General features: G+C 42.8%; 1 protein-coding gene across 1 annotated transcript; it reads right to left on the bottom strand.

Moving 5' to 3' along the window:
- Positions 1–1,752: 1,752 nt before the first annotated feature.
- Positions 1,753–25,589, bottom strand: CD226 (CD226 molecule). The gene is made up of 6 exons (XM_054985713.1): positions 25,530–25,589; positions 24,815–25,156; positions 17,507–17,848; positions 7,051–7,168; positions 6,530–6,587; positions 1,753–3,728 (listed from the first exon to the last, which is right to left on the bottom strand). Exons 1-6 carry the CDS (start codon positions 25,576–25,578, stop codon positions 3,615–3,617), a joined length of 1,023 nt encoding a protein of 340 aa, XP_054841688.1. The 5' UTR covers positions 25,579–25,589; the 3' UTR covers positions 1,753–3,614.
- Between the last annotated feature and the right edge of the window lie 467 nt (positions 25,590–26,056).

Below are 26,056 nucleotides of genomic sequence, written 5' to 3'. Positions count from 1 at the left end.
TTTAGCTAAAGTGTGAGGATACCTGCACTGCCACGTACACCCAAACACATAAGCAACCAGAAGAATGTTTCTTATCCTCTCCCACTGCTACAAAATCAGCTTCCTTTTGGAGGTGCTGAATAAAAAACAACTGGAAACTGCAAGCAATTGTTTTTTCAACATTGTCAGCCGAATGAATTGGCACTAGAAATTAATGCTCAGACAAGTACGTTAATACTTCTTAAAAGAGAAAGCAGCTAGCTGGTAGGTAGTCTGAAAACAGGGGCCATCCCTGTTGTAAAGAGAACCTAAGAACCCCCCAAATTTGCAGCAGAGTAGTTGCTTCATTGATTTCAGCAGCTACAGCACTGGCTTTTGCTCCTGTGTCAACATAGTGCCTGACCTGATTCTAATGATGATATTATTGATTCCAGCTTTCTCCCCCTCCCCACTGCTTTTCTCCTGCGGACCTTCTAAAATTTCCACATACTGACTAATTTCAGAGAGGCCAGCCAAATTCCAGTCTGTCTTCTGTCAAGCTGCTGTTAACTGTGTACGTGTGCTACGATATTGGATGTTATACCCAGGGCTGTATCGCCTATGTAGCAGCTGAGAACAAGTGCAGAATGTGGCAACAGGAACCAAATTCTGCTAAGAATCTCAGCCTTTATTTTAGCAAAGCTGAAATAAAACAAGTTTTGAACTTTTCTTGCTGTAATGCTTGAAGACAACGGGCCAAACTATACAAGAGAGTATTCAACAGGATGAGTTCCCATACCTGACTTACTTTCCCCACAACCATATAGCAGTGGTGAAGAACATCATTTTAAATGACCGGGGGAGGGGATTCAGCTTGGGGTCATAGAGGGGGAGGTAGAGCTCACATCTTCTTCACCTCCAGTGTTTCTCAGAGCTAAAATGAGCCCAAGGGGAATATCTACCCCATTTTGGAGCTGCTTCTGCATGGAATGCTGATGTACAACTCCAAAAATGAGGCATCTAACTTCATCTTGGCACTGTTTTGGCTAAGGAATACAACTTAGGGGAAGGCAGGAGCCCTCCTTCCCCCCCCCTCCCATGGCCCCAAACTAAATTGGGTCTCCACAGAGCTGCAGTTGTGTGGCTGTAAGAAAAGCAAGTCTTATCTGGAAAACTGACTTGTTAAAAGAAATATAATATAGTTGGCCCAATGATGCTGGAATCACAAAAGGCAAAAAGGTGGCTGACTTATCAATGATTGGGGATGGGGTTCAATGTCCCTCCCATGCCAATGACTAGCAAAACTGGAATAAATGCTATAAGGCAAAAGAACAAAAATTTTACAATGCAAATTGGATCAATTTATATAATTCATGCTGTTTGCAAATTTCTATTGACCAGGCACAGATTTTTAAAGTTTTTAGTATGGAATGCACACATCAGTCTGGCTTAATCATAACAGCCCCAAAGACATAAGTTCATTATCATAATCCTAAATGTAACCATCTATGTGATTAAAACAGCAACAAATTAATGGCAATTCTTATGGTGGTGATAACTGTGCCACCTGGCTCTCCCTGGCTCTTGTTAGGGCTCAGTTTTAGTGGGAATTCAGAATGTTGTCAAGACAGGTAACGTTAACAAGAGTTGAAGTGAGAATCTGGTTCACACTTACCCTAAGACACTGTAGCACTCAGCAGTTGTCACTGGGTTTCCTGTATGTTCTCTTGCTCAGTTGTTAAAAGGCAAGAATTTAAACAAAATTTAAACACTTTAATAAGAAATTCTGCATTATGGTTTTCTTCACTGATTATGTCTACCCTTGTACCTTTTCTTGTCTAGATATCTTCAGGAGACACATATACATATATATACATATGTTTATATGTGTGTATGTACCTATCATATGTTGACCAGTGTCCTCTCTTCATACTTTACTCTAATTTGCCACATTTATTCATGTACCATTCTTGTTCTCCTTTATTTCTGTTGCAATTAAACCTTAGAAATAAATTATTCTAATTGTTACCTATAATTTGATGGCAAAAGTCCTTGTGTACATTTTTTCTCCCTCCTTGTGGTACAGAAAATAGAGATTTGATGTCCGTCAATATGTTTACTGTATAAAATCCTGCACAATCAACTTATGACGAAGGGCAGGAACTCCCCAAAAGGCTGCTCGTTCTGGATATAAAGAAAGAGGATGCTTCTTATTTAGTGAACTGAATTCTGGCAAGACAATACATTTCCAGTCATCGACCACATCCTCACTGCACTGTTGGCCTCTGAAGTCATGAAAGTAGATGATTGCATTTGACCAACTAAATACTTGACTGTAAAACAATTTGAAGGCCACGGCTCAGTGCCTCTCATTCCTCTACAGGAAACCTATTTTCAGACATGGAGTACAAAGAAGCTGTGCTGCATCCTTTCAGTTATCATGTCAGCCAAAGTTTTAGCACTGTGTAAATCTTATATACTAATAGCCAAGTGGCCCTGATCTCTGGACACTTAAATCCAGAGACTGGAGTCATGAATGGACAAGACAGATCTTCCTACACAGATCTTCCTGAAAAAAATTCTGAAAGGTTTGCATAAAATTCTGAAAGGAGTTTTAAAAAAACAGCCCTCAGTGGCTGTTTTTAGGCAACCATAACAGTTTAGTTTGGTTTCTGTTAGTAAAAGGCAAAGGGAAAGGGCAGGACCCTTTCCAGTTCTGTCATGGCCTTTAAGAGATGTCTCATCTGGGTCAGGCCCAGAAGCAACCACTGGGCAACTTGATACCACATGACTTGCATGGCCCACCTAGGCCTGGATGCTTGCTACTATTCAACAGCATCCCACACCCCCAACAAAAGCCAGAGTAGTGTAGTGGTTAGAGTTTTAGAGTAGGTTCTGGGAGACCCAGGTACAAATTACCAGTCTGCTATTGAAATTTACTGGGAGATTTTGAACCAGTTCCACACTTTCAGCCTAACCTACCTCTTAGGGTTGTTGTGAGGATAATATGAAGGCAAAGCTGCTTTGGGACCTCATTGTGGAGAAAGGCAGTATATAAATAAATTAATATAGATGAAGATGGGGGACAGATAAAATTTAGTAGGTTTGAAGGAGAGAAGGATGTAGGTAAAAGTGAGCAAATGAAGGCTGCCAGGAGTAGGGTGAAAGGAAATAGTATGGGGAAGGAGATACAGGAAAAAGTTAAGTACCCTACACAAATCCTTGCAGGTTCCCCACCAAACAACTCGGCCTGGCTCCTCTGGCACCATACAAATGGACCATACCAGAGAGGCTGTGGGGGGAAGCGGGAAAAGTGGAGACGGGGGTAGACAAAGGTGGGTGGGAAGAAGAGAAGAAAGCAGAGAAAGGGGGAGAGGCTATGGGAGGCAAGGAAAGGAAAGGGGACATGATGGGGGAGGGGAAATGATATGCCCCCAACAAGTCCTTGCGGGTCACCATTTGTTATTTCCTAATGTATACACAACACCCTGTACATCTGTGCGTGTATACATGTGTGTGAAGAACCCCTTCATTCCTGAATAAACTGAAAGGTAATTGGGAGAAGAGTCACATTAACCTGAACAGAATCTCAGTGCAGATCTACATATATTTCAGGCTAACTCATTGAACAGATGGTCAAACTCGCATTTTTGTCCTCATTGGTAGTTGACATAGATCGCCTCTTCCTTTGTGGCAAATGCAGTTGTTGTTTCTCCTTCACTTCCATTCAGTGGACCATGGAAGGCTGATATTCTAGAAGAATTATACGGCTGAGGGAGGGAGGAAACAGTGAATTGAAGATTGCTATAAATGGCAGGTGGCTGAACAAAAGAGTCTCTGTTGTCATAGCAAAGATTCCAACAACCAGGCAAAATTAGAATTATGGTTGTTGGGGGTTTTCCGGGCTGTATTGCCGTGGTCTTGGCATTGTAGTTCCTGACGTTTCGCCAGCAGCTGTGGCTGGCATCTTCAGAGGTGTAGCACCAAAAGACAGAGATCTCTCAGTGATCTCTCACACTGAGAGATCTCTGTCTTTTGGTGCTACACCTCTGAAGATGCCAGCCACAGCTGCTGGCGAAACGTCAGGAACTACAATGCCAAGACCACGGCAATACAGCCCGGAAAACCCCCAACAACCATCGTTCTCCGGCCGTGAAAGCCTTCGACAAAATTAGAATTATTTCCACTGTTACATTTGAAAACACAGGATACAATTTCAATGCATGTTTTTCCAGACACTTCAGAAACACTTTTGTAGTTTGTGAACTGGAGGAAGGAGAAAGCTAGGAAGGAGATTGTCTACACCCTACCCTGAAAGCCAGACTAAACATGGTGGCAGATTCATGGCCACCACTGTTCGCCGTTGCCAATTTAAAATGATTGGCAAGGTATACAGCTCTTTCCCCCTACCCCATGCCTTTTTAAGGGCCAAAATAGTTATGGGGGAGGGGGCTGTACACACACCTTGCAGTTGTTTCAGGTGAGGGGGAAGTTCTGCATTGCGGGCAGCACTTTATAATCACTTTAAAATGGTGACAGTGAATGCATGGCAGCCACAAGTCAACTAGCACATTTAGTTTGGCTGTGAGATAAAGCCTTTCATGCACCAACCCACATCCGGTTTAAATGAGCCACAGAAAACAGAAAGCAACAAGGCAGAAAAGAGGAGCAACCAAAGCGCCTTTTCTGGAGATGCCTGAACACAGTATGTTCCGTACAACCATTCCGTACAACAAGCACAGTTTCGCTTTTATTACTAGAGCAATCTCAAATATTTGTTTGAAATTAGCATACTGTACACAGTGGAAATTACTAGCTGGTCAAGCATCCATCTCCTTTTGGCAGGCCTTTGTTCCCCTGACTGCTGCTATGTCTCAGAACAAAATTTTATTTTTGGCCATCACTGGCAAGAGAACAAATAGTACTCAACAACATGTAAACCACTCCAGGTAGTATGTTCACACTTTGTCTGATCACCAAAAACAAACATAAAAGTAGGGAAGTAATCTCATTTTAGCCTAAATTCTCACTGTATTATTATCTAGGGTAATGAGTTTACATATTTATTCATGCAAGGTATTTAAAGGCACAATGACAAGCATTGTCCTCCTGAGCCTTTGTAGATAGACCTCAATGACAAGGGCTTTCAAAATATATGCATTGGCTATCAACCACTATCTCCAAGTGGCACTTGAATTTTCTGTAGACCAAAGACCCTTTACATGCCCTCTTTCCTGCCCTACTTGTCATTAGAATGAAACAGCACTGTATCAGTTCACAAAGTATTAGAGGTATGGCTACGTCAGTAGTTGCCTGAAATTGAATCCCCTGAAGACGGAAGTTCTGTTTTGGGTTGTGGAGCAATGGGGTTGGGGACCTGGCTCCCAACCCTCGACGGGGTACAACTGAAGCCTTTGTTGATGGTGAGAAGCCTGGGCGTGACTTTGGATGCCACACTTGCAATGGAGGCCCAGGTCATGACCGTTGCCAGGTCTGCCTTTTTTCACCTTCGACAGGCCAGGCAACTGGCACCCTCTCTCTCATCCCAGGACCTGGCTTCAGTAATCCATGTGACAGTCACCTCCAGGCTAGATTACTGCAGCCCACTCTACGCTGGGCTGACCTTGGGCCTGACCTGGAAGTTACAGCTGGTCCAGAACACAGCAGCATGTGTTATTACAGGAACGCCTACTCAAGCACATATCCATCCTGTGCTGTGCCAGCTGCATTGGCTTCCAGTGGAGTTCTGGATCCAGTTCAAGGTGTTAACTTTGGTGTTTAAAGCCCTCCACAGACTGAGACCAGCATTCCTGTGGGACCGCCTGTCCCATTACATCCCTTGCAGGGTGCTGCACTCTGCAGACGAACAACTCCTGGTGGTCCCTGGCCCAAGGGACATCCATCTGGACTCCACCAGGGCCAGGGCTTTGTATGCCCTGGCCCCAGTCTGGTGGAACGCTCCCCCAATGGAGATCTGGGCCCTGCGGGACCTATTACAGTTCTGCAGGGCCTGTAAAATGGAGATGTTCCACCACCTCTGCTATGACTGCCCTCAGCTATGCATTTTGCTCACATGCTATGACCTATGCAGGTTTTGGATCAGTATCTAAAGTAGCCTATGTATTTTAGTGAAATACATAGTGAAATATGTGTCTGGAGTATTTTAGTGAAAGTTTTAAGTGTGTTTTTAAAGCTGATTATTAACTTTCTGTATTTTATTGGTGATGTGAGCCACCCTGCGCCCATTTGTGGGGAGGGCGGGATATAAATCAGATCAAATAAATAAATAAAATAAATAATAAATCGGCACTGTCTAATAGTGCCTCATGGATGGAAAAGATATTTCTGTTGTAACTAACTGCTCTTCTATTGTTTCTGATGGAAATGACAAGGCTGAACAAAGAAGGCCTAAGCCTCAAGTCCTCAGAATAACAGTGCTGCACAGCAAAGCATCAAAAGCTGAGAATGTAAGTACATTGTAATAAGGATAAAACAGAACTGGCTCAGCCAAAGCCACCCCCAAAACACACATGCACTTCGACCACATTCAATATTCTCTAGACAGAATTACCTGGATATTAGAGGTAAAAGGGACTTTTGGTGGCATCACGATCCTTTTCCTCTTCTTTCTGGTGACACACACACAAACAAATAATTACATTTGGTGCCAGGGCCAACATAGCCATTTTTCAGACTATATTATTATATTAATATAGAGCCAAAGGGAGTAGCTCTGAAAAAAACCACAAAAGTGTGCTTAATGGGTTTTTCCAAACCTAGAATAAAGTGAAACTTTCAGCTGTATTACATATTTCAGCTAGCAACTGTTCATATAATTAACTCTTTCAAGCTGAGAAATGGAGAAGCAAACACTGTGCTTTTCCTCAGCATACCATCAGCCAGATATGACCCTTCCCATCTTTCTCAAATGCTTTCACTTCCAATAGATGAGAAGGCAGCATGAATGGACTCACACATCTCTCCAAGTTAATTATCTAGCTATATAAAAGATAAAACAGTATAGCAGTAAAGTCACTGAACCATTATCCGATAAATCTGCCTATATCTCCATAGATCTCATAACGTGCTTACTTTCTACAGTGAACAACAGTTGCAACAATGGATAAGGTGAGCATTAATAGCAAGACGGCAGCTCCAGCTCCAGCACCTCCAGCAACGGCAAAAATTGTCTGCTTGTAATCCAAAGGAACTAGGCGGAGAAGGATGGAAAATCTTGTTAATACTTCTCAGGAAAAAAAACAAATCAGCAAATAATATGTACCGTCTGATCCACAGAGGATGTTTCACCAAGTATTGTGAAGCTTAGTAGTCCAAGTGATGCTCATGCCGAATGAGTAGATATTTATAAACTGGTTCAAAGCAAAATGCTTTTGGCTCAAATGATTTGTTGTATGGCATAATTAGTGGAAAGACAATTAGAAATGAATGTCTTTCTCACCTATAATCATCTTTAACTGCCTTCATAGTACTAGAGATCTGAATTGTATTTGAGCAGAAGAGTCCCATACTTAAATAAGTGGTCCTCCTGTGCATGGATGTATCTTGAATATCTATAAGCTACATAAGAATTTTTTTTACAGGTCCACTAAATCTGGCTGCACTGGTGTAATGAATAGGATCATGCTGGCCCAGTCATCTAAAGCCCAAGGCCTATACTGGGAAAAATATAAAGTGTGTACTGGTCCCCATTATCTGCCTGGAAAAGCTTTATCATGGGCTACCTGAGAGATGAAGGACATCTCTTCAGTAAAGACACACTTCTACAACAATTTTAGAAAACTTGTTTAGATTATAGGCTATCAGAAAACATTGCCAAATTTGTAATTATGTATTCAAATAGGAAGCATCACTTGTATGAGACAAACCACTACATGGGTAATTTCAGTAGGAGTCTTGAACAAGGACTGCCTGAGGCTCAAAATCTTTCTTAAGAACAGAGCCAGGTCAAAGGCAGACAAGATTTCTTTCTCCCTAACAGGGACCCAAAACAGTATACAACATTCTCCTCTACTCCATTTTATCCTCACAAAACCCCATGAAAGAGCTGAGTGTGTGTGACTGGCCTAATGTTTCTTAGCAAGCTTCCATGGCAGAGGGGATTTGAACCCGGGTTTCCCAGATCCTAGCCCAGCACTCTAACCACTACACCATGGTGGGTCTCAGTATCGTTTATAAAACTTTTCTATCACAAATGGCATTGCACAGACTGTCACCTTCCCCCTGCCAGCAGAAGCTAGACGTGTTTCCCCATCAATTAGTCTTCCAAAAGCAGACAAAATATGTTAGAATGTAATCTTCTGAAAAGAACAGGATACTGAAAATTTGGAGTCTTTGTACTATTTTAGATTTTTAATCAGATTTCAGATACTCTTGTCTTCCAGAGACTTCTGGCAGAAACCTACAACTGCATAAAGTTTAGTTTAAAAAATAGAATATGCATGCTTCAAAGTATTCTAAAATATAGGTTCTACTGAGAAACCTAAATCCCTGTAGGTGACAGCAGATAAAACTCCCTCATGCCACACAACCCTTTGACAGCCTGGTGAAACAGATAATTAGAATTCCCATATTACAGTTTGACAACTGGAGCCAAGAGAGCAATTTCCTCAAAGCCATGGTAGCGAACGTGGAATCTGAATACCTGCCTTTCAAGTTCAAATCTGAATCAAGTATCTACTACAGGGATTCTAAAAATGCACAAATAGGTTTGCTGCTTCCTTCAGCTTCCTTACCAGCTAAATTAGGAATAAGGCCCCTTCTCAATCTGTAGGTGTTTCTGAATCCCCACTCTATCCATAAAGCTGCTATCATTGAAAGGTAGGAAATGACAACCGACTAAGGATGGGGAGGAGCTTGATTCCCACTAGAATATAAGAACCACTTCTGAAACAGGCCAAGGACCCTCCAAAGGAAGTTGTTTTTGCTTAGGAGGTGAGGACTGTTCTACATCTACCACCTCTTAGCCAAACTGCCCCGCCCTGAAGTGAATGGACCACATTATTCCTTCATAGTGCCAATGTCCAGGCCTCCACAGACTAATACATATGCAGTGAGGTGGTGCTTTGGGTGAAACAGAATTATTTTAATCAATTGTCTGCAAAAAGCTCTGCACAGGGGAGTAGGATGGGCCTCCATGAACAGAAAATTTCTCCAGACTACTACTTATTTTAGTAAAAACTATCCAATTTTTATCCTGTCCTTCCTTTAAGAAGCTCCAACAACAGTGTAGTGAGGCAGGTGATGCTGAGAGAAAGTGACTGGCACAAGGTCACCCGATGATGAACTTCATGGCTGGATAGGAACTTGAACCTGAGTTTCCCAGCTCTTACTTCCACATGCTATCCACTATACCACACCACGTCTCCCATATGACTCAAAGCAGTTTACAGTAATATTAAACCCCACTAAAAAACAATTTACCTTGAAATACTAGACAGGGAAATCTAAGATAAAGAAACAGATCTATAAAATAATGCTGCCTTGGAGGCTGTCCTGAAAGACAGCAAAGACGATGCAGCCACAGCAGCTTTAAATTAAACCTGGAAACACACCGGCAGCCAATGTAGCTTGTCTAATATTGGAGTGCCAATCAACAGACAAGCCACCACATTTTAAACTAATTGCAGTCCAAGTTGTCTTCAATATTTGTCCCATCTAAAATTTACTAGGATCAGCATCGCTAGGATCAGCATGGCTAGACCAGCTATCAAAGAATGAAGCACAGTTTATGAGCCAGACACAGCTGAAAGCTCTCCTGGCACCAACGCTGACTTGCTTCTCTATTTGCAAAGTAAGGTCCAAGTTGACAACCGACTCCCCTCTACTAGCCAGCACTGCATCTGTCTTATATGGATTCAGTTTTAGCTTGTTCCCTCCATAGCTGCCTAACCACAGCATTTAGGCATTGATCCAAAAGCTAAATGGAAGCTTCCTGACATAAGCAAGCCAAGCTTCTTTGTGTATCACGCAACTTCTTACCAGTGTACTGTTGCCAGGCTGGGGCAGGGCCTGGGGAGGGTCACATCTGACACAGAAATGATTTTACTTCCAGATAATGCTCTAAAAGCCCCCAAAATCTCTATGGTAAAACACAAAGATTGGGGGGGGATTCCTAGAGTGTAGCCCAAAAGGACTGCAGTGCTGGAGAAGTTTTATATATGGAAGACAATTATTGGGCAACAAGATAGTGAATTCCCTCTATTTGCACTCTTTCATTCTATTATAGACTTCAGGCCTACACTTCCAATTCTCAGCAGATTAGTGCACAATTAGAGATAATGTTGAAAGCAGTAAACAGCCTGCCTGTGGAAAAGCATCATACAGACAGGCGCTTACAATTAGGCTGGAGCAACTTTTTAAAGTTAGGCAAGCCTCTAGGTCTTTGGATATCTGGTTGATGGTGAGCTGCAGCTGGGCAGATATGTGACCATCAATTTGCCTTATAGAATGACATCTCAAGAGAACTGTCAGGGAACTCCAGTCTTCAAACTAGAATTGCCAGCCTTGCAAAGGAGGCAGGAAATTCCCCTACCCTGCCTCTTATTTCCTGCTGCTGCTTGGAGCAATGGCAGTTCTCCCAGAATTACAACTGATCTTCAGACTACCCCTGACTGTGAGGCTGCCGAAGATACATTGACAAGTCAGACAGTTACAAGGCAGTAGAACATAATGAGTGGTTTGAACAACTCCGTTAAGAAGTAAAATGTAGCTTGCTATGTACCTTGGCTCAGAGGTCTGTACTGTGTATAAGTCTACACATTGCACAGGAACACCTCTATGACAGTGAGAAACCACAGATATACATGTTTGGAGACCACAGAACAGAGCATTGGGACAAAACCAATGTACTCTTTTCACTTGGGTTTCCTGGAAAATACATGTTACAGAACATTCAACTGCCTACTATTTATCATAGAGTTCTTCTCTCCAGTGCTTGTCACTTTACTATAAGAATCTAGGGTTAAAGCAAAATACAAACTTCCCTGCAGCTCTAGAGGACACATCTTTTACCATGACAGTAAACAATACTGAGAGTCTTGACGCTAAATAATATTTGCTATGAGTTTGTGCTTTGAGATATGGACATTTTATTTAGCAACTCCACACTGTAGTATACATTGGCACCAACAGCATTAGGAATTAGATCTTGTCAGATGCAGGTTGCTATCTAAGGGCATTATGTTTCCATTGTCCTCCCCAAGTCTGCAGAATCAGGCATGCATTAGAACTCCATGCTATGAACTGAATTCTCAGGCACATGTAAGTCCAATTCAAACTGGAGCCACAGCACATGGAGAAAAGGATCTTAGACATCCCCCTATTCGAAATGGACCCAGGCAGTCACTATTTCCCCATTGGAGGCCACATATGGCTACTCATATCCAAACATGAGCATTCTCCAATGAAGTAAACAGCAGTTCCCTAGGACCATTTCAGGTTGGGAAAATGGCACAGGGGGAGGTCTAAGCCTAGGGATCCCATTCCCCCAGTGGGGGCGGGGGATCCCCCATTTTCACCCTCTGCCTCTCACCTCCATTTACCTGGCTGGTGGGGGAGGAAGGTATGGGAACGGGCCTCCCAGGCACACTCCCAGGGTGGTACAATGACATCACTGATGTCATTGCGCTTCCCTGGGGGCACTTCTGTGCTTCACTGCAGGCCAATTTGGGTCCCAAAAAGGCCAAATTGGGCCCATTTGAAGCCCAAATCAGCCTGCTGTGAAGCAGGCATGCACTCTAATGTCGCCAGAAGTGATGTCACCGAGCAGCTGCTGGGTGCACAAGCACAGCGCACATGAGTAAAGGAAAAAAGAGAAGAAGGACGCAAGAGCCACGTCTACCCCCTGCTGCCGGGAGGGTAAGGGGACCTGGCAACCCTGTCTAAGCCTCTTCTTCCCACAGCCCTGATCAAAATTTGGCTCCTGCACCTGTGGGATTGCTGATTTTTGGTAAGACATTACCAGTTCAGGATAAGAATTTGTGTTGTTTTTTGAGTTCTAAATCTATTATTTTCAATGGAGAATATGTTTGAGGGACTGGGGCAGCTGTTTATAAAGCCAATGGCACCAAATTTGCACAAAACACAGTCTTCCTTCTAATCTAAAGTACCCCTAAATTCCAAACGATTGAATAAAGGGGTTCAATTTTACCCCAAAGTAGGTGCCTCTCAACACAGGTACACTCCTCTCTACTGGTTCCTGGGGTGGGGGGCAGTCAAGGGGTGGACTAGCAGGACAGCATTGGCCAGTCACCAGCATTTTTTTTAAACTGTACACATTGATTTCATTTTCCTCCATTTAATGTGACGGACTGACAATTTTTTAAAAAATATCTTTCAGCTGAAAACTCTGCTTTCCCTCCTTCTTTGCTCTGGTTTGTTGTTTGTTTCCTTTCACAAAGTGAAAAAAGTGAGGGAGGCTTCCTTTGCAGAAAACCTCCCCATCCTGTCCCATCTCAGATCTGCCATTATACCCGGGGGTAGGGCTGGAGTGACTGTAATTCATCCAAATGTCGCCAAGATTGCAGGTGAGCTAGTGCTGCCTGTCCATTAAAAAAAACCCCAAGTTTCAAGTGAATTAGACCAAGGGGTCCAATTCTATGGGTCCCTGAACAAGGTGCCACCAGTCATCCTACCTGCAAAGGAAAAAAAAAGTCTCTGTTCCCCACCCCACCCCCCTTGAGGGAAGGAAGAAGACGTGAACTGGAACTGCAGATCTGCCAGACTCCTGGGAGACAGCTGGGAGTCACCTTCCCTTTCCCTGGGCCTTTCCCCAGGAAATCAGTAGGATAGTAGAAAACAAGATGCCTTCTGCATTGCTGATGGTAAGCACATAAATACGAAAAACAATATGTTTTTTTTCAGAGAGAGGTTTTTGTAATCCCATCCCAACCCTTCCACATTGGTGTTACCATTCTAGAAAATTACAATAACAGCCCAAAATAGCAATTTTCATGTACATTTTTGGCTCAGGAGTTTTGTAATGCACACCCCTACCTGTCCCTTTCCTGGTGAAGCTCATCAGTCAGGGCAATCAAGGCCATTTCAATCCTGAATTTATGCCTGAATCTAGATAGAAACAGGTCTAAATAATCTGTCTCCTCCAAGGCCGCCTGAAACTTAAAAAAAGGAATTCTGGCTACCAGATGGTGGTAGTTTGTCAGTGAAGTCCAGGGAACTTTTCATTGAAATCTAGTGACTTTGGATCTCTATTGTTTAGGAAAATTCCACAACTTAAGGACCCAGAGAGACCTGATTTACCACAGCTTGTTTTTGCTGGAAACATATTCTTCTCACATGATCCCAGACAATCAGGATTTCATAGTCAACCTGATGTCTAAGATACCATGCAGTAAATGAAGCCTATTTCTTGGACTCTGGAGAAAAATGAGAAAACACTGCACAAGAAAAAGTGCCAGAGATTCCAGTCCAATCTAACTTTGCTGATTATTTCATGGCACCCAAAACTCAATAGAAACCTTTTAGCTTTGAGCCAGCTCTAGCTACTCATAGTTATACATGGCTAGTTACTGAAATGCAACATTCATATTATGGCCAACTAGACAATTGGCATGACTAGATTGTGACAATGGAGCACTGATCTAGTTGCCTTAAATATAGAGACACATTCTTTCTGTCTGTCTAATGCATGTCTTTGTGCATAGTTCCATGTCTTTTCACAAAGGACTAAAAGAACTATTAGAAAGGGAGGCATGTTCCACAAGTATGCATGTGAAAAAGTTCCCCTCAGTAGTAGTGGTAAGTGACTCAGTTAAGAAGTCAAATTGTATGATGTTGAATATTTTTCTTAAGTATATGGAAATGTATAACATCACTAAACTGTTACACATTTACAATGTGTCATTGTAACTAGTGAAAACTAGTCACTGTCATGCCAATTTTTAAAAGGGACATGTGGGCATTCATGACATTTCGGGCCATATTCATGGAAACAATTTTGATCAGCTTCACCTTCCCCCACATGCTCCTGTGCTACCCCCATCTCCACCAAAGTGGCACTACTCAGTGGACCCTCCAGAATGAACAGCCACATATCCTCAGGGATGGATTGCAGTAAAAAGATCTCCTGTCTTGTATGAATGCGTATCTATTTACACAACACAATTATATACATGTTAGAGAGAAGCCAGTAAATAATTGCTTCCATGAACTTGCTATGTTAGCTTTATATTGGATTCAGCCCCAAAGTGTTTTTTATCTGTACATTGCCTCAAGTGTCTTAGCTATGAGGTGTCATGCCATTACTTTTAAATATATAAAATACATATACTGCCTCCAAATAAGTAAATGTGATGAAGCTGCATTTGGAATCTGTGTCATCTCAGAAAGTGGACCTGGGGAAAATGCAGAAAATTAGACTGATTCATGGAAGATAGCTATTGATAAAACTGTTAGCCAAGATAGCTAAATAGATCTATGTTCTGGGACAAGAGACCTCTGGATACCAGTGGATGAGGAGAAAACAATGAAGGAAAATAATCATTTTGTGCTTTCCAGAAGCATCTGACTGGCAACCAAAGTGCTGGAATTGATGGTCTCTTGATGTGATTCAGCAGAGTTCCAATTCCATTCTTATATGATTGCTTTAAAAAAACCCAGTTCCGGTACTGGATTTATGATTCATGAATATATAGGACTTTCATGATGGTAGCTGGGATGGCTTGCTAAGTAAAGGGCAGTTTCTGACATCCAGTTGCAGCAGTAAAGCTCAAAAAGGGAAACTCTCCTTGGTTGCTTTGCATTTTCACCATCATTGATGGTTCAGATGTATGGCACAAGACAAAAATTCTTGCAAGAGGCTACAGTTAGACAAAGCAGTGTAACCACACTTTCTATTACAGGTGGTGAATTGTCTTTTGGTAGACAATTTGCCTACTAGTGTAGTAATAGAAGTAACAGCAGCTCCCCCAGACAGCACTAGACAAAAGCCCCTCCCTTCTCTAAAACGATTTTTCTGTCTAGAGAACCTGAACATCACAACAGAACTTGAGTCCAGTGGCACCTTAGAAATTTTCAGGGTATAAGCTTTCAGAAGTATAAGCTCCCTTCTTCAGATACAAGGAGTGGAGATCTCCAATCAAGCTGTGTTGTATCTTTACATCCTGACTCCCTTCTCTGCTTCAACACTGTCACTTCCTGACTGGGATATAAGGGCTCAGGGATCTCCACTTCTCCTCCTTTGACTCTTGAAAGCTTATATCCTGAAAATCTTGTTGGTCTCTAAGATGCCACTGATCTCAAATCCTGCTGTTCTACTGCAGACCAATACAGCTACATACCTCAATCTAAGAACATCACAGGAAATCAGTAATCATGTGAACAAAGGAACAAAGCTTTCCTTCACAAAGGGGCTGGAACTTTATAAGCGCTCCCTAAATTTGGGTCTTGCTAGTCTCACCTCCACACAGCAGCCTAAGAAAGAGGAAAAACTCACATCCGTCTAAGCAAGAAATTGCTTGTAAAATTCCCATCTGTCCCCTTGGTACCTGTGTTGCTTTCTTTTAGGTACCAGGTCAAAATGTCTCTGTTCACCCAGGCTTTTAAAACACCATTTTAGTCTGGAAACTGTTATTTTAAGCTGTCAGTGGACTGTTTTTATGTTTTATGTTTTTATGCTGGGCTGGTTTTTTTTAATGCTGGATTTTAATTAATGGTTGAATCCACATTACTCATTCTAAGTCGCATGTTCCCCGCATTCCCCACGCAATCCTGAGTGCCGGTCACATTACCTCATTAAACAGATGCATTTCACTCGCATTTCTCCTGAATATGTGGTCACAGGTTTTCAACGGGATTTTCACGGTGGCCGTGAACGGGCCAATGCGCAATTTACGCAGTTTTTTTAAAAACCACCCCCCTTCCTGTCTCTCCGGCCGTTCCGAGAGTTCCTATTGGCTGATTCAACTTGCAAGTGCTCCGTAGTCTGCAAAAGACTGTTTTTGACTTCATAGCATTGGATTTATTGATTATGCTGTTTCTGAATGAACGGACTCGCGAAACTTCCTTTTTAACTGTTTTTTATTTTTTTTATTTTATATTACTGTAATATCGAAATTACAAAATATTGAAATAATGACACTCCAAGGAAGTGAAACTTCAGTAAAATTCAGGCACTGAACTGTCCTGCATAGGAAATGCCCACGAAAGCTTCCCACATGCTTCCAAATTTCCAAAAAAGAAACGGGAGAGAGCCATCAGTGCTGTCAGTGGGGGAAAGAGAGGCATCATTACCTTCAATGGTGTTTCTTTATAAGGCAAGATCGAAATAACGGAAAAGTGCGCTCAAAAAAATTTAAAAAAATGGGCGGGGGAAAAAGGTCCCACCCCAAAAAGCGGTTTTCGAGCGGCCATGTGACTGGAGGGACACGCGAGAAAGACGGATTGGAAGCAGGAATGTGAACGAAGAGGAAAAAAATCACGGATTGGAGGCAAACGGAAGATATCCGATAAACATGCGCTTAATGGGTGAATGTGGATTCGACCAATATCTTTTAATGTTTTGTTTTTATTATTATTATTTTTATTTTGTAAGCAGCCTAGGGCAGGTTCCTGGAGAGGCAGCAGAATTTTTTTCTAAATATTTTTTTTAAGATGGTACACACCATCCTATCATTGAGGGGCACAGCCTCTATGAATTTTATGCCTGTTGTACTGGATAGAAAGCAAAAAGGTTTCCCACTGAATCCAATGGAAACAAAGCAGTCAAAAGAATCCAAACACACAATAAAGACAATGAATAAAATTAACCAGCAAAAGAAACAGAATCCAAATAAAGTTTCTGTGTACTCTCCTGCTTGGTCTGAGATAGCTTCGTAAGTTTCGTTATGCCAAGCAAATGACATCTGTACACAAAAAATCATGTGGATAAGTATTCAAACACACACACATTGTATTAGATGTATCTATGTATGTATAACAAATTCTCCATGTGAGATCATCATGTCTGATTTGGTTGTTTCTTAATTTCCTAGATACAGGGCGAAGCTACAAGTGACGAATGACACTTGAACGGCAAGTGTATTTCTCCCTGTTCACTTGCGCTCCACTCAATCCACTTGCTGTTCAAGTGTCATTCGTCACATGTAGCTTGGCCCTCAGATTCTACTTCAAATGTTACATTCCATCTTCAAGATGACTTGGACCAACAGCATCCTCCGTGTATCACATTTCTGTCTCACCATTGAAACTAGTGTTTCTTTCCTTTCCATTCTCTATTTTTGCACATCTCAGATGCAAGTAGAAAGCATAGTTGACAAAAAACTGAGACAAATGAGAATTTAGTTTTATCACTCTTAAGTCTCCCAATATCATTTCCCGTCTTATTGTGTTCTTTTTCACCATCCCAACTAGGTTGCTGACATTCTTTAGTTTGTTTTTCCTTCCCAGAAGCTTTTAAAAATTATTTAAGTAGCCTCAATGCTGCTTAGTAGAGACTTTTAGGTGTGTTTAAAATAAACATATGCTAATTAACAAAATATATGCTAACGAAAAAAATCCTTCCCCCACTTACCATCAACAGTGACAGTCAATTTTGTCCAGTTATCTCCAGATTCACCTGAAGCTCCAATGTAACAACAACAAAATATTCCAGCGTCGGATGGTGTGACATTCCTAAGCACAACTGTGTTTGCTGAGGTAGAACAATTTACCTCTACACGTTCTTGGTAATCTGAACCATGAACAGATGAATTGAGGTTACACTGGACTATGTTATCCACAGTATCTTCTTGGACCCTTTTCCATTTTACACTGTTCATTGCTATCACAGCATCAGTCTCACATCTAAAGGTCACATTCCTCCCTGGTTCAATAATAACATGAGAAGCTGCTGAGACTGGAGGAATAAAGTTCCCTGTTAAACAAAACAAAACAAAAAAGGAAGGGAAAGGAACATTTGTAAAAATTGTTGTACATGAATTAATATATTGACACTCTGTGAGGATCCTCCCTTACTGGTGCCCTCATTTGATTGTCTGTCATCCTGCTGGCTTCCCAAGACTGGTGTCCTCAGCCCTCAGATGATCAGGGATGGGGATTGCACCATCTTGTTCCTTCTCCTGTCCAGGAAGTGGCAGCACACTCCAGCTGCCTCCCCCTATGCTTCTTCCTTGCCCCTCACAGGAACCTTCTTTTAAAGGGTTCCCCTTTTCTACCTTCCTGGGTTTCCTCCCAATCCCCTCAAAGCCTCCCTGAGAGGCACTTCTCCCAGCCTATCAGATGAGAGGGCTGGGTAGACTCTGCAGTCTTCTGGTCCCTCCCACTCCATCTCAGCCCGGGGTGGGGTGTTTGCTCTGCCCCCTGCCTGACTCACCCTGACTGCTTCTGAAGCTTCTCCAGCAGCTCCCTCTATGGCCTTGGGCCTATACTTGCCCCACTCAGGATGCCAATGACCTGTGGGCCTGGCTGAGGTTGAGCTGCTTGTGCTACTGAAGGAGAAAGATGAGTCGAGTGTGCAGCTGGGGGCTGTTGCCCAGCATTTGGCATGTGGGTCAGCAGTTGCTGTTTCAATGGGGAAGGTAGCCTAGGGCTCCATGCAGTTGCCTGCAGCTAAGGTGCCAATGGAGGAGGGACTGCAGAGCGTGGCAATGATGCATGCTACTGCAGGGCTGGGGGGCGAGGGCAGTAAGGAGGATGGAGTTGCTGGACACACTCTTAACATATGAAGCATTTCAGAGAGATACACTCCTCCGCTCGGGTTGCCAAATCCCCTTATCCTCCTGGAGAGGGGGGGGCACACTTACCTTTTCAAAAATCTTTGCACGTGCGCATAGCACACATTCCTGGCACTAATGTGAAGATTTCCCTTCCAGAAGTGACATCATTGTGGCGGCTACAGGAATGCTCCCATGCTTTGAGCCCATGCCCATTTGGAGCCCAAATCACCCGCAAGTGAACTGTGGGAGCATTCCCACAGCCAGCATGATGACATCACTCCTGGAAGTGATGTCATCATGCCCTGCTGGCAGTGCACACACTACGGGCTTGCCCAGGAGGTATTTTGCCTCCCGGGCTCATTCCCAGTGACTTTTCTTCCCACCAGGTGAGTTGTGGCGGGGACGGAGGCTGGAAGCAGAGGATCCTCCACCCACACTGGGGGACTGGCAGCCCTCTTCTCCCCTAATGATATTCATTAGGCAACCTTATGTAGCTATGATCAGTTAGAAACTCGTTCAAACCATAATCAACAATTATCTAAAAAAACTTCAGTTAACATTGAGAACCTTGAGGCTTTATATATACACCTTTAGGCTGTTTATTCCACACAATACAGCAGTTCAAAGCTATGGTCATGAGATAAAGATGTGCCTTCAATTAATGGCAGCATGAGGCTATTGTATGAATTTCTCAGAGTGGACCAAGGACTGAAACAGGAAATATTATGACATGATGAAACAATAAGATCTCAGTGATGATGAAACTATGATACTAGATCTGTAAAATAGTCACCTATTTTAATTTATTGATCAGCTGCCTTTGTACTTATAGAATGATCAAGGGTGGTGACAATAAAATCTATTAGGAAGACAAGGAGAAAGCTGAGCTCCTTCCATATCTGGATATTAGCTGCTTGGCTCAGTGACTGGCTGAGAACCAGCATTTCAGAGTGAAGACAGCCCTTCTCCTTTTGGTGGTATTTTTAGTTAATCCAGCAAAGTTGCAGTCAGGAAAGTATGGAATCATGTGTCATGAAACACTCTTCCAGCCAGTATACTGCAACAAATAAAACTTACTTTTAGTAAACCTGATTCACATTAACTTGCATGTTTGTAGTTGCAGAAGAAAATTGAAACTTAATCTAAAAAACACATTCCCTATTATAAGAGACCAGCTAATCCTGCTGCACAGAAATGGGAGAATGAGATCATGGATGTGCTCTGGCATGCAGAAGCATATTGTTTCTTGTGAGACCACAAGGACAGAGAGAGAGCATGCACAGCAAAGAGGATCAGGACGAGTCATAAAGAAGCTTCTAGGTCAGACAGAGAGAGACATAGTCTGTTTCTAGTGCTAAGGGGAAAATACCACATACACACACCCCAGTGTCCAGGCTCTATTCTCACAGTGGCCACCACTGATGTGCTAGCAGAGGGAGACATAGTCCTACGGCAATTAATAGTTGTAGCAACATTCTTTCTTTAGTGAGAGGCAGAAACCAGCTTATCAGGACTGGGTTTTTAGCTGGATGGCTGGAGTATAGAACCCAAAAGCGGATCCGATCCTTATGGGCTGAATACCTGGAAAAGCTGCTGTAAGTGTGCCATGCAGAAAAGGCCATGGTGTTGGAGAAGAGTTTTATGGATACTACGGGCAGCCAAAAAGTCAAATAAATGGGTTCTAGATCAAATCGAGCCTGAGTACGCCCTAGAAGCTAAAATGAAGAAACTGAAGGCTATTATAATTTGATTGTCTCATGAGAAGACGAGTCTTGTTGGAAAAGACAATAATTCTAGGAAAAGTTGAAGGCAGTTTGAAGACCCAACATGAGATGGATTGACTCAATAAAGGAATCAATAGCCCTGACTTACAAGACCTGATCAAAACTGTCAATGATAGTAAATGGAGGGTATTCATTTATAGGGTTGCCATAACACACACACATCTGTCACAGATACAAGAGTCAACCAAGAAATATCCATGTAGCCACTGTAGATCTTTCTTTGACTGTCCTGAGAAAGGAAGAAAACCGGAAGGATGGCACGTAGTTTCAGGTGGGTAGCTTTGTTGGTCCAGATGGAAAATAAACACTGTATGAGTTGCAAAGGAGTACCCCGCCCCCATTCGTTGAGGCTTGTGGTTTCTTAGGGTACATTATTCTTGCTCCTTTCTAGTGTTCTTCCTGCTCCTGTGTTGCTAAAACTGTAAGCATGAGAAGTTGTATGTCTAAGGACAGGAACAATGTGAAGAGGATCCTGTGATAATCTTTTCCTTGCAGCTGCTGTACTGCCCTTCCCCTGTTCTCCATATCTGCAGGAGGAAGAGACCAGAGGCAGCTGGTGGATAAGGTGTTGACCATTGTGATTGGCTGTTTATGGATATTTCTGTGAAATGTATGATAACTCTTCTAAGAGCATTCAGAATGACTGACAGTCATTACAAGTGATCTCAGTTGTGAAGAGAAAATCCTTGAAAAAGCGTAAATTTTCTTGCTTTGGGAGAGCAGCATGAACTTGCAACATATTAATATCCACTAGTTATTTCATGCCATCCCTCTGACAAAATGTCAGAATTGCAAATTCTATGCTTATGGTGTTATCTACTGGTAGGCCACTATTGACCTCAGAATTGTAGATGTCAGGGAAGTCATCAGAGAGTGTACATCAGGCTTGGCACAAGCCATTGCCCCCGTAAGGGGGCAATGCATCTTCCTTTGGCTCAACCACTGGGTAAACCACAGAGGACAAAGAGACAAGGAGATTCATTTGTTCCTCCACCCCCTAGGCTGATTTCACCCTCCCTCAAAGGAGAAGACCCTCCAAATCAGTGCTTGAAGTGATGTCATCTCTTTATACAGATGCAACTCTGAGGTATCTCTCTCTAGCATAGATTCCATGGTAAGTTCAGAGATCGCCCCTTTCTTTAAAAAAAGTATTGGAATTATTCTGCATGTTTGAATCAAAAAGATGAAAAAAGCACACAAGTGAGTAACACTGAAACAAGCTAGAACCCCCCCCCCCCCCAGTTTAGTCTGGACTGCTTTCAAACATTTATCCAGAACAGTTAATTAGCAAATAATAGGGTTTGTTCTTCACAAGATATCAGATTATCCAGCTATTGATAGGAGAGTGTGAAGACACTACCCTGCCAGAACGCACACAGAAACAATACACTTTAGAGCATAAAAATGTGGATTCTGGGAGGCCACGGTCTCTTTCACTGAGTCAAACCATCACATTATGGGTCTTCTTCTTTTCCTTCTGCTTTCTACCTTTCCTAGCGTTATTGACTTTACCAGAAAGTCTTGTCTTCTCATGATGTGACCAAAGTACAATAGCCTCAATTTTAATATTTTAGCTTCTAGGGAAAATTCAGGCTTGATTTGATCTAGAACCCATTTATTTATCTTTTTAGCCACCCATGGTATCCACAGAACTCTTCTCCAGCATCATGTTTCAAACGAAAAAATACTGGGATGCACATAGATTTGAGTGACAGAATGCAGAGCTGGAAAAATATGCAAGATGTTTACCATTTTTTCCAAATCTAACCTAAAGTATTACTATGACCAGGGCTCATTTGGAGGGGGAGCACACCGAAATGCCACAACAGTCAGGTGGCCCCACCAACCTGACTTTTAAAAATTTTGGGCTGTTTAGGCCTCGATTGGGGCCAAATCAGCCTGTATCGGAGCTGAAACAGCCTGGATTGGGTTGGTGCCAGGAGGGGGAATGCTCCCCTGCCCAGCACCAACCCAATCCCGGCCATTTAGGCCCCGATCTGGGCCAAAACAGGCCCCAAATGGCCATTTTTGGCTATTTGGGGTCTGTTTTGGCCCATATTGGGGACCAAACTGTCTGGATCAGGTCCGTGCCTGGAGGGGGAAGCCTCTCCTGCCCAGCACCAACCCGATCTCGCCAATTTAGGCTCCAATTCGGGCCCAAACAGGTCAAAATGGCCATTTTGGGCCCGTTTTGGCCAGGTTTGGGGCCAAAACCATGCAGATTGGGTTGGTGCCAGGTGGGAGAAGCCTTCTCCACCTGGCACTGACCCAGTCCCAGCCGTTTAGGCCCTGATCTGGGCCAAAATGGGCCCAAAATGGCCATTTCTGGCCCGTTTCGGCCTGGATCAGGCGAAACCATCCTGATCTGGTTGGTGCTGGGCGGGGGAAGACTCCCCCACCCGACACCAACCCAGTTCTGGCCATTTCCGCCCAATCCGTGCCATTTTGGGCCCCTTTTCCACTAGGATCAGGGCCAGAACTGCTGGGATTGGGTTGATGCCGGGTGGTGGAACCCTCCCCTCTGTGGCACTGACTTGGTCCGGGCTGTTTAAGCCCTGATCCAGGCTCAAATGGCCATTTTGGGCCAAACCGCCAGGATTGGGTTGGTGCCTTGCGGGGAACCCCTCCTCTGCCCAGCACCCACCCAATCTGGGCCATTTGGGGCCTGATCCAGTCCAAAAAGTTCCCCAAATGGCCATTTTGAGCCATTTTGAGCCCCTTTCGGCCTGGATTGGGGACAAAATGGCCCTGATCGGGCCACTGCCAGGTGGGGGAACACTCCCCCCTCTGGCAGCAGCTGAATCTCGGCCGTTTTGGCCTGGTCAAGGGGTGTGGCATATGCTAATGAGTTATGCTAATGAGTTCCTGTAGCTATTTTTCTACGAGATGACCCCTATGATGCAACTAAACCTAGTAGCAAATCCCACCCCTACCTCCTTTTGAAAAAAAAGAGTTACTACAAGTTGGTGTGATTTAGGCTAGAGAACTAGCAGGGGTGTTTGAGACAGACAGTAATGCTTTCCCCACATTAACTTTATATTCTTCTAAGTACCTTCTCTCCTCACATAAGGTCCCAAAATCATGTATAAACTTGCAAACATACTGCAAAACTCACATTTGGAATACCTTGGGGAGGAAACAACATTTGGAAGTGATTTGGGACAGATAAGTGATGAACGAGAAAAGGGTTTAACACCCTCCCCCCCCACCCCACGTGCTTCTATATGCTAAAAGCTTCCTCTAAAGTTGCTTTTCTTTACAAAGTGGTTCCAAGGCTCTCTTATATAGATGGGTTCCAGCTGGGGAAAAAGGTGGGGTACAAAGGAAGTACATAAATAATAAATAAATGTGTATAGTTAGGCCCCTAAATGAAAAGGGTTTGTGCATTTGAGTTGATGTTGGTAACATACGTGCTAAAGATTGAGAAGCTATGTTATGCTAGCCTATTGCTTTAAAATTACTGTTCAAATCAAGAAAATATTGTTGTTCTAAAACAAAAGCATTTTGTTGGTGATGGTAGAGTTTTAAAATATTCTGGCAAGGACAGGGCCACGCACTCCCTTCCCCTCTACCACTACTTTTTATTCAAAGTGTCCCTTCCCACAAGTACTCCGCACAAGAAAAATTACCTCATGAACATATGAAGTTGACCTATACTTAGTAAGATCCCTAATCTTATCTGGCTCACTTCCATGGGGTACCAAACATAGAAAAGTCTTTTCTAAAGCCTGTTATCTGAAAACCTTTACATGGAGATGCCAAATTGAATCTGGGAACTTCGGCGTGCAATGCATGTGCTCTACGTTCAACTTTCCTCATTATCACATACATCACTAGCTTAAGGCAGGGCCACTTCCAGGTTTTGGGAGGTCCCTCACTCTGCTCACTTTAGGCTCCCCTTATTGCCTCCCACCCATGTGCCCCGTACAAGGCCTGTGCAACCTTCCTTTGCCCACTTGGAAGCTCTTCCATCACCTGCAGTTACAGCTGCTCACACTGCCTACACACCCTTTCTCTGATGATGCTGGGTGGTGGGTGCAGCTGGAGTGCCAGTGCCATGGCTGATGCTTCATGTACCACCCACATGCTGGTCTCCAGCATCACTAGACATCATATACACCTGGGAGCAGAGGTGACAAATCACTCACACACACAAAGTGGAAGGGTGTAAGTAAGTAGTCAACAGCAGTGGGCCCCACCAGACACCACGGGCACTGGCATCTGCCCCAACTCACCATGTGCTGATGCCAGCCCTGGCACAAGGATCCAAAACACTGGGGCCCCTTTTGACAGCTACTAATGCAAAGCCAAACACCTGTGGAATTGACATTTTGCGCTTCTCTAAATCTACCAAGACAGTAAGAAAACCATTTATCTTACCCGATTGGACAACCCGTATCTTCTTTTCCCATTTTCCAAATGGGAAGCTCTGAAAAGAGCATACATATAAGCCAATATCTGCCTCGGCGGTACTGTTGAAAACCAGGGACTTATCATTCACAGTATTATTAACAATACTGACTCTGTTTTTATATGTGCTATTAATATACAAGTCATGAGGCAGACTAAAGACTGCAATTGTCTCTTTGCCTTTGCTCTTCTTAATCCATGATATCAAGGATATTTTTGCAATCTTCGGATAGACACACTTAAGAGTCATATTATTGGTAAGTTTCACAGTTGAATCCACAGGTTCTCCTTCCTCTGCAACAGAGAAACATCCTACCAAAACAAGCAAACAAACAAAAACCTCAGAATGATGTGAAGTACATTAAAGGTTGAAACCACAGCAATAGACACAACTGCCACCTGCAGTATTCAGTAATCAACCAAAGGCTTCTAACAGTAAAATCTCTCACCTGCATACCAATATATATCCGAATTATATCCGAAAGCACTATATTTGTTTGGAACAATGTTGAGACAAAAAGACAAGAAGCCCTCCTTCATAGAAATACTTGCACCTTGATATTCAATGCATTTCCTTGGAAGCAAGTCCTGTTAATTTCAATAGAACTTACTAACAAGATGAGTACAACAGGGTATATGAAATTTAAAAACTTATCCACATTGTGTTACAACCTAAATTTCTTACCTTTACATGTTTGTAGAATTGTAATAAGAATGAGAGTAAGACAATGCATCTCCAACAATACAACATAAGCGATATGATGGAACTTCACTCAGGGTTGTGCTACTTCCTGATCACATGGCATTTCCTGAATGTATTTTTATACTGGTGCTGTGAATCAACAAGAAACAGAGAAGGAATTCGATGGTCTTCTGGAGAGAAAAAGACACAATTTATTACAATTTCATGAAAATCTAAGAATTGAATTATTTCAATTTATTTCCTAATTCCTCATGGAAATTTCAATACCTCCTAAACCCCACTTTATCTTATGAAGTCACATTAGGACGAATGATAGCAGCTTACTTAAAACTAAGGACTCAACCCTGCTTTTTTGCTCACCAAACTCAATAGCTCACTGTTCTTGAATATTATTTTATAGGGGCTTTATTTGTGCTTCATGGGCCAACCCTGAAAACAGTGCGTCATGTGTTTTCATATTTTCAATACATTTTGTTTCACACAAATAGCTATTATTTAAAAGAAATAAA

Source organism: Eublepharis macularius, chromosome 7 (genome assembly GCF_028583425.1).
Source record: "Eublepharis macularius isolate TG4126 chromosome 7, MPM_Emac_v1.0, whole genome shotgun sequence".
Classification (NCBI taxonomy): Eukaryota; Metazoa; Chordata; class Lepidosauria; order Squamata; family Eublepharidae; genus Eublepharis; species Eublepharis macularius.
The sequence above is the reverse complement of the archived record's forward strand: the minus strand, read 5'-3'. Positions and strand labels throughout refer to the sequence as shown.

Coding starts and splice junctions, on each gene's coding strand:
- CD226 (XM_054985713.1), bottom strand. CDS start 25,578: ATGCATTGTCTTACTCTCATTCTTATTACAATTCTACAAACATGTAAA. Junction 25,157..25,529: donor AATTCTACAAACATGTAAAG/GTAAGAAATTTA, acceptor TTGTTTTGGTAG/GATGTTTCTCTGTTGCAGAG. Junction 17,849..24,814: donor GATACGGGTTGTCCAATCGG/GTAAGATAAATG, acceptor TTTGTTTAACAG/GGAACTTTATTCCTCCAGTC.